The sequence below is a fragment of the Dermacentor albipictus genome, chromosome 3, assembly GCF_038994185.2.
Source record: "Dermacentor albipictus isolate Rhodes 1998 colony chromosome 3, USDA_Dalb.pri_finalv2, whole genome shotgun sequence".
In the NCBI taxonomy this organism is placed as follows: Eukaryota; Metazoa; Arthropoda; class Arachnida; order Ixodida; family Ixodidae; genus Dermacentor; species Dermacentor albipictus.
The window spans coordinates 129,585,826-129,602,263 of record NC_091823.1 but is presented as its reverse complement, the minus strand read 5'-3'; the positions used below and the strand labels follow the sequence as shown (position 1 = coordinate 129,602,263).

The following is a 16,438-nucleotide window of genomic DNA, read 5'->3' as shown; positions in this document are numbered from 1 at the left end:
CATAACGAAACGCTTTTTTTTGTTTTGATTTGATGCCGGCAGCGGTCCACGTGCTGGAATTCCGGGGCTGTGCAGAAGCACAACGTCACAACAACAAGCCTGATCCCGGCCCTGCTTAGTTTGCGGATGGCGTATAAGCGCACTACGGGCGGCGCTATCAGATGGGAAGTGTTCTTGCACCGTTGGCTGTGGCTGAAAGGCGTGGGCCGTGTGTGTATATGTATACATATATATTAGTCACGGACGGAATGATATTTTCGCTCATATCCTCCTGGAGACGATAGAGTTCGATTAACCATTCACTTTGAGCTTTCTTTTTTCCTCTAAAATCATAGCAATTAAAAGGGAAGAAAGCGCCTATCGTATAAAGACGGCGGAATTTATTTGTCTATATTTTAAAACGTGTTTACTACCACGCTGCTGAATATGGAGTCAGAACAGAAGCATCAGCGCTTTAACGCAAGGCGACCCGCCTTCCTTTGATTTTGGCCTGTCGATATCACAGATTACCTCTTGGGTACCTTTTATGAGTCCGTGGGCATATCGTCGATTTCTGCTTCACTCTGCGCGTGCTTGATTTTTCCCGTACGGGCACTCCCGTTTTTGTTTTCCTGTACATCGTCGTCTTAATTTATGCTATCCCAGAGTGTGCAACGAAGGTCATATATCAGGCAACCCTTACGACAACCGCCTGTCGGCGCGTGCTTTCGATAGGAGAGGAAGCAATCATGCGACCACTCGGAGTGATGCAACGGTCTGAAAGCAATACGAACGGGGCGTTGACGTGCCTGCCTGCCTCCCTCGGTTAAAGCGGTCCAAAGAGCTCGGACTCTGCGCTGGTTTCGTGGAGTTACGGGCGCTGCTTAAAGATTAGGGCCTCATCCGTGTTGCAAAGAGGACAGATCCTGATTGCGCCGTGCACATACTGCTGTTGCAGGTCCCCCCCCCCCCCCCCCCTCCTGAAAACTGGTCTCGTCTCGCGTACTTCATGCACTCGTCGCCGTCGGTCGGGAGAAGAGAGATCGCGAAGCGCTGTGCCCGCGATCAAGGTTTCCTTGGTGCGCGATTAACATTAAAAGGTATAGGTTGGTGAAGCCTCGAGTGCAATTGAATTTCAATGCATGAGGCGTGGGCAGATGAAGATGGTGAGGTAAACGGAGTTGGGGACGCAAGCGCTGAAGGTGATGCGAAAGGGAATTGCGAAAGGGAAGCGAGAAGCTAAATGGGTTTGAGCGGGCGTTTCTATTTATGACCTCCGGTGAGAGAAAAGGCCCGTTTGGAGGCGTTCAGAATGGACAGCGTAAATAGAAACGTCTTTGCGTGACATCTGGCCCTGTGTCTTCGCTCTGTGACATCTCACTCTGACTGCGGTTGAACATAGCATCTAGCGAAACAAAAATAAGAACACGCCCATAAATGTGCGTAGCAGATATGTCCGGATCTTGCTTCTGATACTGCGCGGCAAATCGTAACAGTTAGTTTTATTGTTTTGACGGTGGGATGCCCTTTGCTGTTTTCAGCTTAATTCCATCGCTGAACTCGTCCATCCTTCGGCATTCACAAATGCGGATACGCTAGTTACCAATATTCAAGTCACGTAAGATAAAGCTGGTCCTCGAACGATAGCATAAGCTTCTCTACGATAGCTGGTGGGAACTTTCTTTATTATTATTTGCTTCTTTCGGCTCGTCATAGTTGTCATCGCTTTCGCCAACCTCGCAGCAGCACAAATGCCTCTCGCAGATACACTCAACTACTCAAGTCCTCCTCAATGTCGTCGTTTAACTCACTTCTCTGCCATCATCGCCTGCTCTTCTGCGCCTTTGAGATATATTGCTTCTGAGATAGAGCGTTAGTCAGACGTTCTCTACCTACTGCACCACCTGCAGAACCTCGCATCTTCGTAATCTCAACCAAACTATCATCTATCCGCGGTTGGCCCACATTACTCTGTGTTTGTTAACCTTAAGCTATTGAAACATATTTTGTCCTTGCTACTTGCATCGTAGTTGAAGTTTGAACTATTCTGTGCAGCAAGCTGAGAGGGTAATTGCACAAATAAAAAAAAAATTGAATAGAAGACGTAGCGACTGGTCTGCTGCAGATATCTCTCTCTTGACAGCTTGAGAAAAAGCTAAGGACCGCGTACACCGAGCGATGGGACGAGAAGTAGTAGGCATAACGGTTAGAAACAGGAAGACAGCGATGTGTATTGGGGAGAAGAACGGTGGTAGTCGATAATGCAGTTGGGATTAAGAGGAAGTGTCAGAGCAGAGCAGGTCATGTCTGAGTGAGCAGATCATTGCCGCTTCGAAAGACAGGCATACGTTGGTCTACTAGCGTTAGAGAATGCGATCCAAGGGAAGGTCGAGAACTGCAGAGACTCAGGTGGGGTGATCAAATAAGTAATTTGCAGGCATCGGATGGCGTCAGCTGGCGCAAGACAGCTGGGGGCAGTTGGAGATGGATGGGAGAGACGCTTCTCCCACAGTGGACATAAATTAACAGGCTGAGAATGATTATGATTTCTATCTCTCACCTTGACGGGCTTGTCGTACTCCAAGAGGCCATTGTTGCGGATGATGTCTGCGCTGACGCTGTTGTTTTCCCCGCCCGTGATCTCCTTGATGTAGACGTTGCTTTTGCTGGCCCGCTTTATCATGATGTTGCCTGCCTCGTCCATCTTGATTTTCACTCCCTGCACAGAACAAATGGCACGTGTATACAGCGGGGTAAATGGCCAACAACATGTCGAGAAAGTTTACAATCAACGTAAAGCGACATGATTAAGCGAGGCGGCTGTATAACTCCGTACTCATTAATTGCTAGCATTAAGCTTTATTTTATGTAATTTGGCAAGTCGCGATACAAAAGACATTGCGCATCATTAGACAAGGTATATGCAATGCATATTGGACAACTTCCACAAACGCGCGTAATGAATCATGCGTGCATCGTTCTTGCTCCGTTTGTTCTCTCTCACTTATCACGTCATAAATCTTGGCAAACATACAATTCCTGTCCGTGACCGGTTCTGAGCAATAAAGTGTCTCGACCACACCTATAGACTCGAACGTTCGAGCGGTGGCCATCCCCCGAAGCGCAGTAGTAATAATTTAGGTATGCGTAAACAGGCAACTAATTTATTTAGTGAGTCTAAATGGTCGAAGTGGGTACAGAACACGTCTAAGTCATTTTCTCAAGATGATAATTTTTTTTCCCGCTTTGGCGTTGTTTTCTCGAAGAAAGGTATTACGTGTACACGTCAAGCTCCGGGCACAAAGTAAAAGTTACTTTTTCAACGTCTCGTGTAGTCGGCGTTGCTTCGGTCGCGTGCACAGTAAACTTCGCTGCTCAAATAAGTCCACGTCTCTTAAGCGGCCTGTCTGTCTCTCCAGACCACCCTTCCCCACCAAAGCTCTTTTAATAACCGCCCGGCCGGGGCACGCATAAGCGCAAGCATGATTCTGCACGCAACTCGGCAGGTCGCAGCACGCAACGTAGCCTCTCTCTCTCTCTCTCTCTCTCTCTCTCTCTCTCTCTCTCTCTCTCACGCACTCTCAGCAAGGTGACAGCTTGGCGCGTTCGTCAAGAAATCGTGGTCAAGTGCCCGTGAGACCGCTCTGCCCGTTTTGCACTGCCCAGCCGCGAACGCAAAGGCAACCGCAGCGATGCGCGCTTCCACGCCGGCGATGCATGGCTTATAGACGGCGTGAGAGCCTCGGGAAAGTGGTGAGGCTGAGGGGGGTCATCACGCGATCGCACATATACGAAGTGCCCGCTAGAGTCACTGCGCCGGGCCACCCGCAGGCCCGCGTAGGGGCCATTGTTCTGCGCCGCTGTCACCTTTGCGCTTCGCCCTTCTTTTCTGGCTCTGGTGCCGTGCGCCGCGTCGAGCTGATTGCCCCGCGGTGGGTCGTCACGTGTATATGTGGCCCGGCCGCGGCCTTGTAGCGGTCCGATGCGACGGCGCGGGCGGGAGGTCCTCGTGGTTGCCCTCGTTTTCCCCCTTCTTGTTTTTTTCCAGTGCGTGGATATGTGTACTGGCGCGAGCGTGAATGCGGACCGGCTCGTGACCGATCTCGCTCGTGTTCCCGCGGTATTGTGCCTGGCTTTTCCTGGGCCACGGTCCTTTCGCCTGCTTTCGCGAAAGCAAACAGAGAGAAAGAAAAAAGGAATAATAAAAACAAATGCCCTGTCGCAGTGACGAGCACTGTCAACCGCACAACTCGAACTCCGGGATGACGATTTTACGAACACTGCGAGATGACCGTTGCTGCTAAATGTTCGATGGTGTCCCATATATATGCTAAAGTGCAATTATTGCTTTCTTGAACCACTTATCGGTGAAAATTCAGGGCGAACGTTGACGGGTGTTTGTTACTTCGTAATAGCGTGAGAAAAATCTGAGCAGTTAGCCTAAAACACCCCTGGCCCCGCCAGTACTCCAGCGGAGATTCTATCATATATTTCCGAGTTCCATCAAGGACATGTTTGCACGAGATGTGTCGACCCGATTGCTTAAAATTATCACGGGTGAAGGAAGCAGTATCATCAAAAGCGACAAAGAATAATTCGAGAAAAGTTCGACAGGCGAACTTGAACGACGGCAAAAAGAATATACGCAAATCGAAATCGGCACCGGACAATGCATGTGGTCCCTATAGCTTGGTGGCATCGAAGGTAGTGCTCAGCAAGCAATACTGGACACAGGACAATGCGTATCACGCAGGCGCGCTTTGCTTGAGCGCCGAGAGCACCTGCAATTTTGTATCTGCGTTGTCGCGTGATCATAGAGAGTTGAGATTGTCCCTTATGCGGGTCATGAATGGAGACGACTATACAATATGTAGCAGCGCTGGCAGAATTTGTTGAAGACGGGGAAAAGAACATCGTAAACTTTATATCCTTCTTTCTTTCATTTGCTTTCTTTTTTTTTCTAGTCCCGAGTTCTTTCCCGTCGCCGAGAACACACGTGTTTTACGCTTGCGCAGGTCGACCGACGCAGAGGCTGACGGCTCCAAGCCTATGTGGACGCGGTGGGCGAGACGTGATGGCTTTCGCATTCGACGGTTCCCTCGAAGACAGCGGGCCAGTGAACCGCGAGAAACGCAAATCATAGCGCACATAGCGTATAAGAAAGGGCGTTCTCGCCCCGTGAAAGGCCCTCATTCCTGCTTTGCATTCACAAAAGAAAGGGCCAACGAAGAAATAACAAAGTTCGCACAAAGCAAGACGCCCGCTACGATGGCCGGCGGAGAAGGCGGCGACGACAAAGAGCCTCGACGACTACGCGCGAGTACGGACAGGGAGAGGAGGCCTTTGAAGCGCGCGGAGAGTTGACAGAAACGCAAATTGAAACCAACGGAAAGATACGAGACAAAGGGCTCCGCGCGAGCTTTAAAGAATGGGAAGGGGTCAGCTCCCAGCGGCAGCAAGACGAGGCCCATTTCCGGTTCCGGTGGCGACTCCTTGGGGCGCGTGTGAAGCAGCCGGACGTCAGGCGTCCCGCGCACGCGGTCCCCGTCGTCGCGTCCACTTCTGGGGCAGCTGCTCGGGGCGCATCGCTCTTCCTTCGCTGATGAGTGGCCGCGTCGCCGGAAGTTGTCGCCGCCGCCGTGCGACCGTACGATCGCGCGACCCGCTTCGCACGACTTCAAAAAGGTGTGTGTGCGCGTGTGTGTGTAGACGACCGCGAGCATGCGTGAGCGCGGAAGAAAGTGGCCCTTCCGTGCGCTTTTGTTTTCTTTGACCCATGGCGCGTTCTTTCCTATGCAGTGTGAATGGGAAACGATGACTTTACCGGCTGGGAGGAGGAAGATAAATGCCTCATTGGAATAGCTGGCGCTTCGAGGCTAGCACGAACACGGACGCAAACAAACTGACACTCGCGAAATGGGACACAAACAAGGCGAGGGTAATTGAAATCGCCTGTTCTGCTTGCGTCGTATCTGTCCTGTTCCTCCGCCTGTCCGTTTGCGCCTGTCTCTACGTTTTAACCACGAAGAGAGGGAGAAGCGGGCTGCATTAGCGAGGCAGGAACCGCGTGATCATTGCAATGCCTAATCACGCGCGCATTGAAATCCCTTGCTGTACAAATAACGTGACTTACGCACAGCGAACCGGAAGAATTACGCCAAGAAGAAATGTAACCGCGTTTTCTCGGTCCCGCACTCTAGGAGTTTTCGACGGTTAGTTACTGCGAGAATGACCTGCTTTGAGGCGTTATTGTGAGAACTCGTAAGACTGCTCTGCCAAGACTTGTGGCCAAGGCGCATAGTTGACTGTGGTTAGGCCCGCTCGTGCTAATAATCGCATTATATTACGTAAGAAATTTGTATTTAATTAAAGTAGCTTCCTCACGATGACAAGCTGCTGCTCAGAGTTCTGGTAAAGGTATTGTAATGAATATATGATCGCAAAAGCGACCGTGTTCAGCAAATTTTCGCAGACATCCGCTGAACTAGCGCCACAACTCCGGCTCGAGAACGACTGTTAAGAGAGAGAATGAAAAGAAAAGAAAGAAGGAAGGAAGCACATCAAGAAAGAAAGTAACAGAAAAACAAACAAACATTACGAGAGTACGTTACACCAAGAGCCACAGTGGGAGCGTAGACGCAGCTGAAGTGCCTACACTCTTGTGGAGGGTGAGGCGCAGGTGTGACGAAGTCTGTCGATAGCAAGCTTCACAGAAGCCCGACAAATACCACCTCCGGTGGTCGAGAATGGAAGCCGAGTGGGCCCACGGGGCTGCTACCATTGACTTTTCAAAGTACCGGGGGCCAATTATTCGAGGGAGTGCCCGCAGCGTGATATGGCTGCCAGACACCGGGCTGCAAACATGGCTCTCCGAATCCGAACATAGGTGTAACTAAATAAAAAAAGTGCCACCTCGGCTTTCGGTTGCTCGACGCCGCGGCAAAGGTCTTCCCTGAAAAAAAAAAAAAAACGACGAAGAAAGAACGAAGAAAAGGACCGCTTCGGGCGATGCCACCACGCTGGGCCACCGCGCTTTATTGGCCCACCAGCATACGAATGTAATGACCTGCTAGGAGACCTTGCGCCTTCGCCTAATTGCTTCTTGTTTACCCCCCTGCGAATCACAGTGGGACTTCTTCTCTCGGCTCGGATCTCGTCATCACCGCCCAGCGAGGGAGACGCGGTGACCAAACGCGGTAGAAGCTGCGAGAATTCAGCGACCGTACTACATGTCCACGAATGCGCGTTGGCTGATACGAACAGGCACAGCAACACGACAGTGAGCAACACTCAGTGTGAAAGCAGAGAGGGTAAGAAAAAAAATACGATAAGAACAAGGCAAGAGAGGGGCAGAGGACGGGGCGTAGTGCAAAAACAACTCGGCGTGTTTCCAGCCTGGCAACTTTCGCGACGCTCCTTGAGGCGCAATTAGCGATAATGGGAGCCTGTGCATTCGTTTATGTCGGTGCATTCGTTTAAGAAGAAAGGATACAGCCGAGATGGGAATTAGTTGCGGTGCAGTGGTACTGCCCTCTTCACCGCGAGTCACTACCAGAAGAGGCGAATGAGCCACAAGAAACGAAAACAGCAAGTTATGGTCGACACAATTAGCGAAAATGCAACTGCAGTTGTCGTAAAGTGTATACATTCACGCGTGTTTTTTTTTCTTTGTTGTTATTTTAACACGCGCCTTGAATACGTGATTAAAGCGGAACTAAGTGTATTGTCACATGGGCGGCTGCTTTGTTTTTATGTTTTGTTCTTTTTACTTTTAACCAGTAATGACATTGCAGTCTCTGACTTTCGCACCACTCGTCTGTATACGTTATCTGTATGTAGTCCACTCACTGTCTCATGAACAATAATAGACTGAAACGGAATGCCTGCTTTTATACAACACGAGAACGTTGTTCGTGTGGTTAGTCTGGCATCTCACATCAATGATGAATGACATGGCAGCGAGCACTTTACCACCTGCGTGATAATTTTATTTCCCGACTCATCTACAGAAAGACATACGCCTTTAAAGAGAAGTCAGAGTTCAACGTCAACATATGACGACTTTATCAGCACAGAAGCGTTTTAAGGCTAGGTCTCCCGCCACGTTTGCGTGAAAATCTAGAATATAACTTACGTCGGCACTGGCACGCACTCGGGTCGTTGTGCTCTTTAACTTCACACACTGAAATCATTTAATGGAACCCTAAAAATTCCTATGAGGAGCAACTGACGCTGAGGACTTGCCTAGGGAAGTGGACGCGACATTTTAATGCGCGACCTCCGAGATCAACAATTTTCATTCAGCTAAACAGAAAAACGGAAGAGTTTTATCAGAGTCAACGTGTATTCGATGATCTCTGCTGGCCATAAAATCGTAAAGGACGACTGCAGGGCTTCGCCTTATCCATTTCCGTTCGCAGAATTCTCAAGGAAAAGAACAAGATCGCATTTTGCTGAGCTGCCTATGCATATCTTTCACGACGATAACTTTGGGAAGTGTGAACTGTATATGGTGTTTTTGCACTCCGATATCAATCAGTTTCATTCCTTTAACGCGATAGCGCTAAGGAGCCCGTGTCACAGAAAATCCAAATCGGCGTCCCGTATCGGTGTCCGGCGTCGGACGTCGCCTCCGCAAAATGAATTTCGAACCAAATTTTTCGAACCACGCATACCCAACCACTTCTCACACCTTGTCTTTCATTCTTTACAATCTTATTCCTCGGAATTTTGAGAACGGCAGCCTACACACAAACGTAATGAAAAAAAAAAACGACCACGTGTCCTTTATGTTAGCTCTTCTCAGACTGAAATATTAAAAGTGCGAAACAATAACAGGAGATCGACCCACGCAAGAGGCCGCGTTTCTACCAGAAAGCTCGCCTTCGTGCATAGCGTTCGCAGCCAGCGTTTCCCGGTAAACGTTACGGTTACATAAGCTGCAGTTGCCGGGAAGCATAAAAAGCAGTAAGGGGTCTTTGTACGCTATCGCGTTCCACTCTCAAAGGCGAAGCTTAAGCGTCCTCCAAATTTTTCTTTCTTTCTTTCTATTTTTTTTCCTTTTTTCTTTCTTAGTATTGCTTATTTCCTACCGAGCCCCGAAGAATATCAGCGAGTTCACGAAATTTATGTGATCGCTCTTACGCCGGCTGGCTCTCAGGTTCCCACTGACTGAAGTTGGGATTTTCCCCAAATCATTCCGGCCATGCATGCTACGAGTGATCGTGCTTTCCCAGACAGCTCTGCATTTCATTATATACACGTGCGCAATGCAAGGCTCGTCCAAGAAAACGTGAGGGTCATTGTCCACATTCTATCACGTTTTACGCATGTATAGCTCAGAAGTTTATCGAAGTGGTTACGCGCTGCAACGTACAACTGCGCTTTCACAGCTTCCAGCTCTGAGTTTCTGTGACAATTAAGACTAAGTTATGGAGGCAAAGCGTGCATGCCTGACCACGATCCTTAAGATATGTTATACATACCAAGACACTTAAGTTAACATCCAACACAAAATACGCCATCTAGTGCTAAATAGGAATTTTGTTTTATTTTTTTGTTTTTTGTCGCTTTATTCTTCCGGGTTTGGAAAAAGCTAAACCATCGCGAAAAAAAAATGTAGCAATTCTAATATGCTACTCTGATTCGGCCACCCACTCAGAGAAACCAAAACACAAAGCGGTTTGAAACACTGCCGTACTACCTGGCGCAGAAGCTCCGCCCATGTTGCTGTCTGTCTATAGATATTCTCCGTTCGCACAACACTCGCACGCGTGAGCGAAGTTCCCCGAATCGCTCACAACTTGCGCATGGGCCATTTCGCTCGCGAAACAATGTCCTGTCTCTCTTTCGAGACGCACCAAGAAGAGGCAACCAGTCACGCACACCGCAGAGCGTGAGTTGCTCGTTTATTAAACGGCCGAGTCGGCACAGCTACGCAGGAACCAGCGAGGGCCTGCTCGATGTGGCAAGTGCGTTTAAATAAACGCTCGCGTCCCAGCGGCATTTCCCGCCCCTCTCTCCGCGTCCGCTCGCTGTTTCACGCAATTCAAGTAGGCACAAAGGGAGCCACTCAAATTCTTCGATCGGCCGACGGACAGCCGCCAGCCTCCGGGCTCCTCACGCCACGTTTGATGGAAAGTTCTTGCGGTCCACCAGCCTGCGTGAATATGTGCGTGTGTGTGTGCGTGTGTGTGCGTGTGTGTGTGTGTGTGTGTGCGCGCGTGTGCGTGCGTGTGTGTGTGTGTGTGTGTGTGTGTGTGTGTGTGTGTGTGTGTGTGTGTGTGTGTGTGTGTGTGTGTGTGTGTGTGTGTGTGTGTGTGTGTGTGTGTGTGTGTGTGTGTGTGTGTGTGTGTGTGTGTGTGTGTGGCTCCTACTTCTCCCACCCCAGTGCAGGGTAGCAAATGGGAAACTCATCTGGTTAATCTCTGTTACCTTTCCTCGCTTTGATGGAAGGAGAGAGATAGAGAGGACCTGCCTTGCCATCGCTCGCCCCGTTCCTGCTGGGAAAGAGGTTCAAGCGGGCGCCAAACAAGCAGGCAGCGATGCCTGTCACAAGAGCCTGACCGGGCCTGATCTGCGGAGTTAATTAGGCGGTTCGACCTTCTTTCTCGGCCACTTTCCGCTTCCCCGGTTTTAAGAGTATGTGTCTCCTTGCTAAAGAACAGCGTGGCGACGAAGAAACAGTTTTATCTTTCTTTTTTTGTGTGTGACTGCTGCTGCGGTATGCGAGATGCCACAGCAGATACATTATAACGAGCGCGTATCTCATTTCGGCAGCAAACGGTGGTCGGTCAGAGAAAGAGATACCGCCTCCGAGTGCTGAGATTGCAGTTAGACTCGTCCATTGCGGCCCGCGCTTATTTTCTCGAAATATGGGGCGACAAGCGCTCTCTTACCGGGGCGTCTCGTTGCACGCGACAAGCTGGGGACAGCGAAATCGTGCGTAGTAATTGTGAGGACGGAAACTCCGTCCTCACACTTACTAAGCGCGAGCTTGCTGTAGCAAATCCTTGAGCTATGGGCTGCAGTAGCACGTCACTTTCAATAGAGGAACGCTGATAACGCAAACGGCCTTCTTAGGACACGAACACTTTTTTCATCAATTTTAAACCAGGCTCTTTCGAAGTCGTAGAAGAATAAAAAAAAAAGAAAGAAAACGTATGTTGTTCAATGATACTGAAACGCATAATTTAACATATAAGTTCTAAAGCTAAATATTTAACGATTCCCTCGCCGTAATTGTGCAGTAAGTTGCGCGGGAACTTTTACTTCTACCCATCACCGAGTTTCTTTCCCTGTGCTTGTGCTATATTTATCACAACTTTCCTCTTTCTATTCCCCTTTCCCCAACCCCAGTGTAGGGTAGCAAACCACGTGCTCGTCTGGTTGATCTCCCTGCCTTTTCTGTCCTTGCTCTCTCTCTCTCTCTCTTTCTCTTACAACTTTCAGTTATTCCAGTTTGAAGTTGCAAGTCGGGCGACTATGCAGCGCTAACACAGTAAAATCTCTGAGGTTGTACTGCCGCGCAAACGAGCCTCGGAATTAAGGGGCTGGTACGCCTTTAACTCCTAATTAGCTAATTAAACTACAAATTAAGTAGAACTAATAAACTGCCATTATTACGTCTAGCTGTCATGAAGGCGGGAGTGCGTTGTTGCCATCACGGGTATGGGCAGTATCCATAAGCAGCGACCGGAAGTGTGCAAATAGAGTGTACAGCGCACATGGCAGGTTGAGCAGTCTTCTTGTAGTCACCTGGTATGCCCCGAAGAGCCGCAACGCCCGTGTTTCATATCTGTCAATCCTCGTATTTCGCGTCTATTCCAAACGATTTTCTTTCTTTTATATTATACACCGGCCTTCGCTAGATTTTTTTTCCCCTCCCTCCTTTCTTTATTTTTTTCTTTGTCTACAGGCACGACTGCAGAGAGAGAGAGAGTTGCAGCTTCTGTCTTTCTTTTTGTTTGTTTTTTCTGGGAAGGCTACAATTAAAGAGGGACAAACTTAAAAGCGAATAAGCGAAAGCAAACAGGTACAAGAAGTACATGCAAGGGGGCGCCAGGCCTTCTTTTCTCGGCCATAGTCGTCTGGAGTGCATGCCGGCCCGCCCCGGATATCTCGTTTCTTCCGGCAGTGAAAGCTTTCCGCATGCCCGGCCCAGCCCGCGTCGCCGTATTAACGAGCTCGCGGAGCGCGCTAACGTATATATGTAAACAAGGGTGGACGCCCTTCCAGCGAGAGAGGGAGCTCGGCTTGTGCGCGCCGCATTTCCACATCGCCGACCGCAGCGTAGCGGCCTTAATATAAATGGTAAGAAGGTGGGGGGAAGACAGCGACCACCTGCAGCAGAAGCGGCACATTTATCAGGCGCTGTTCATTGGCCACCGTGTGCACACAGCAGAAGCACGGCGCTCTGGCGCGCGCATGTAATCTCGAGAAATCTTGTCGCGTAGAAGCTCGAGAATGTTTGACTTGTGCTGGTGCTTTCTGTAACAGAGCGATTCGCGCCAGGGGACATTATTTCACGTGCGGGAGAGGCAGAGGGCTGTATTAAAAAAGCGTTCATTGGCGCCGGTCCGAGTCGCAAATGGTCAACGTTGCAGATTAGGTTTAGAGGTCAGTCACACCAGCGTGGTTATACGGTGAACAGCTGCACCAGCTTATGCAGGGGCACACAGAAGCTAATCGAAAAGTACAGGCGGCCGAACGAAGTCGTTACAAGTGAATTGAGAAGAAAGAGACGTCAGGGCAAGTAAATCCGGAGTTCCTTGGAGCGCTGACAGCTGTCTTTATAAACAACCGAAACACACAAGTCAGGGTGTTTTTTCAGCTTCGTGCCACCTCCCGTGCAGCCACGATGGCAGGCAAAGCACGACTCGCGAAGGTCATCGACAGCAGCTGTGGCATGTAAGCTGGATGTTGTAACCGAGTTGTTTGCCTCGCGTAGGCTATTTGAGCAATACGTTAGAAAGAGGGCGGGCATTGCGGCTAGCGGCCGTGGAAGCAGGTGAAATATATCTACGTGTGCATGGGCAGTGGTCACACTGCTACTTACGAGACTCGCTATCGGAAAGCTGGGAACTTGTGCAATATACGTGTCCCAGCGAATTGATCGAAGTGAAAAGTTCTTCGCATTCCTTATAGATGTCACAGTTCGCCAAGGGCACGAAAGTAAAACCGATTTTTGTTGTCGTCGTCGTCGTCGTCGTTGTTGTTGTTGTTGTTGTGGCGGCGGCGGTGGCGGCGGTCGTGGTTGTCATTGTTTGAGTTTTATGCGCTTTCGCGTCTAAGTTTATGAGAAGACAAATCTGTGTGTCTAAGCGCTGGTTGCTAAGCGCCTTGGCTTGGTGATGGCCGTCGTCCTATAAGTGAAATTCCACGTATCGCCAGGGTCGATATAGTGTAAGGATCCCTCTCGCTAGATTCTATTCCCTTCTTGTTATCGACTGTTCACCGGTTCGCCGCTGGCCGATCTTAGCGATTGCGTGGGCGTATACGTGCAGTTCGGACCCTTGACGAAGTGCGAAGAGGGATGCTATTTGACTAGAATCGTTGCATTATCCCTGCCGAGGGTCTTGCGCCTGGACTCGTTAAAGGCTAAAGACATGTGCGTCCACAGCATACCGCTGCACTTTTTCCGGCTACACATCAGTACATACCGAACGCCTGTGTTCCTTCACAGCGCTTCTAGTGTTATACTTTCCTTTTCAGTTGTTTGAGAAAGGACAGGTCAAGCTGGGGCTCCTAGCACCGTACCTTTGCGTCGAAGCGTAGAGCCCCGCCAGGCCATGCCTATGCACATTCTACAGAGGTAAGCAGTGGACCAGCGTGCGCTTACATACGGGCGCACGCCATGGCCGCCGGAATTTCGCGCTGCACATACGGCAACCTGCGTCCGCGGATACGCACGTACAGCACCGCGCGTGCGTTGGCTCAAATGCCGTAACGGGAACGCACGCAATAATGAGCGGAATAATTATCTCACGCCAGCTGGCTCGAACAACGCCCCTCTCCTCGTTGTGGGCTGCGCGGCTGGGCTGCATGCGCTTGGCGCCTCTGAAAGCGGCCGCGCTCGTCGAGAAACGGCCAGTTTCGCACCAGCGGCACACAAGCACAGAGAGAGAGAAAAGGAGAGCGCAGCGATAGAACGGGCCAGAAATGGGTGTGCTGCGCCGTTTCCAAATTAGGCAGGAGCTTCAACTTCTGCCAGATTCCTTGAACTTTAGCCTAAAAAGTCATCGACGTGGCTGGCGCAGATCTCGCGATCGAGGGATACCTGATAGCGAGGACGAAAACTATCTGCTTCGAAGGCTGATAATGGCATTCGCGTATGACGTCACTGCCGTGGACAACGCGTCGTAGTGAAGAAATAAGAACACGTGTACGAGATCGACTGCCGGTTTCCTTTTGTTGACACGATGTCGCGTTCTTTTCACTGGTCCATTCCCGGGACCAAGCTTTGACTGAAGCCGAAAGTAACCACGCAGAGCTGCACTGTTATTGTGTTCAAATGAACACTAAAGAATATAAGCGAGAATGGGGACGCATGCGACTGAAATAAAGAGATCTCGATCCGTCTGCAGGTGCTATTGCAAACGCGCAGCTTGAGGAGGGTAATTAAAGCAACTGCTTGAGGTCCATTTCATGGCGTCCTCCCTTTATTCCAGGCGAAACACACGTTGAGAATTCGTACGCGTGTCGTGCTTGATCGTTCATCGGCACGAGGGGATGCAGTGGCGCATTCCCAAATAAACATTCTGGAGTCAAAGTCAAAGTGCAGAGTCAAAGTGCAGGAAGAAGTATGTACGTGCAGCTTAGAGGAGATAATTCGGCGGGTGTCTAAGCCTAAAACACCTCCAGCGTCCTTGATTAAGTAGGCACCCAGTATGACTACGAAGAGAAAAAAAAAGTTGCTGGCACACATTAGTGCGCATTAAGGTTCTGATTTCACGGCTTTGAACCGGGTCTGACCTGCACGCTTGCGCGCGTTTCAGGACACGTCCCCATAAATGCGTTTGCAAGTCATGGATAAATTAGTCGCGGCTCCTTCTACCTCGACCCCTGGCCTCAAAGAGGTCCCGCAGAATTAACACTTCCATCGTGAAGATTTTTTTTTTTTAGGCGATGCAAACTGGTGGTAAAGCCGGCTCCTGTACTATAAAAACAAATGATGGCTGAACTTCTTGATTTCAGTGTTGTGTATTTCTATAACTCTACGCAAGTAAAGATGGTGAATGATGTCAAGAGCGTAGCTCGGCCGTGCGGTCGCTTTTCTCTAAGTACTATCTGTAACGCCTATAGATCGTTCAACGAGACGGAAATATAAGGTATTAAGACAGGGAGGTGATTAAGGCCAGTGTAGGAACCACTGGCCAACGTGCGTTGGTTTTCGTGATTTGAAAAGGCAGCTACGTATAAAACGCAGACTCAAGGGGAACAATAAGCACATAACGCAAGCGCTTTTTCAGTTCATGAATACAACTTGCTCAGCTTTCTGTAGCTTTAAGTGTACCGAGTAAATGGGTAAAGGAATGGAAAGATAACAGCTTGAGATTGGAGACTAGAAGTAATAATAAATAAACTGTGCACGTTTCATAGTTTCACGCGATTGAGCACTTGAGCCACAAGAGATAAACTGAGGGGTGAAACGTTTCCCAGCAGTCGGCCTACCATAATATATATGCAGAGATTTAGGAGATAATTGAGAGGAGAGACGTATGAAAGCGTCCACGACGATTACGCGTTTGCGGCTTGCCCAAGCTCACGAAAAGGGTTGCGTGCGTCGCACTTCTGGACCGAGCCGGCTGCCCAAAAACTGACGCGCGGCTTTCGCCGCTTCGTGGCCTTCATTATATATGGGTTTCAGTGCATGGCACGCCGCGTCCAAAATAAAACAAACAAGGCAGGTCATCTACATTCTTTCGCTGGCAGATTCCATTCCTTAATATTTTTACGACGTGCATCGCAATCTTATTCGTCTGTCCGCCTTGCGTGAAGAATCATTTCTGGCGTATCTTGCGAACTTATCTCTGTCCCCTTTTTTTACGTGTCACTTTGGCGATTGCGCACAAGTCGTCAGGCAGATAATCTGGACAAAAGGCCATCGCCCCGAGCATGGCCAGCATTACGCAATGGCTCTTCCAAAGGGTTAGTAGTGTGGCCCGCTGAAACGACCACTGCTGGAACTTCAGCGCTGCTTGAAAATGACCGTGTCATGGGATCCTCCGATCCATAATCGCTGTTCCTAGCTAACAGCGTCCCTGACCCGGAACTGCAACAATAAGAAACCTTGTTAAAAACCATGTCTACACTTAACCGCAATGCATACCTAACCAAGCACTTCCAAAAGATTGCTCCTGCTGTGTTTTTTTCTGATCACCAGCGTAGGCTGAAAATTTTATGAACGCATTGGCGGCGTTTGAATCTTTGTGAAGACGAGGGTGCGGAGCCGACTCGT

At 49.6% G+C, this 16,438-nt stretch overlaps 1 protein-coding gene across 4 annotated transcripts in view; it reads right to left on the bottom strand.

Annotated features, from left to right (window-relative positions):
• The window catches only part of LOC135912847 (uncharacterized), a 335,829-nt gene that overhangs the window by 20,671 nt on the left and 298,720 nt on the right, over positions 1-16,438 (bottom strand). For all 4 annotated transcript variants that reach the window (XM_070536050.1, XM_065445404.2, XM_065445403.2 and 1 more), the window contains one exon: positions 2,540-2,698. In XM_070536050.1, the coding sequence (XP_070392151.1) occupies positions 2,540-2,698 (159 nt within the window). The remainder of the gene's footprint in view (positions 1-2,539; positions 2,699-16,438) is intronic.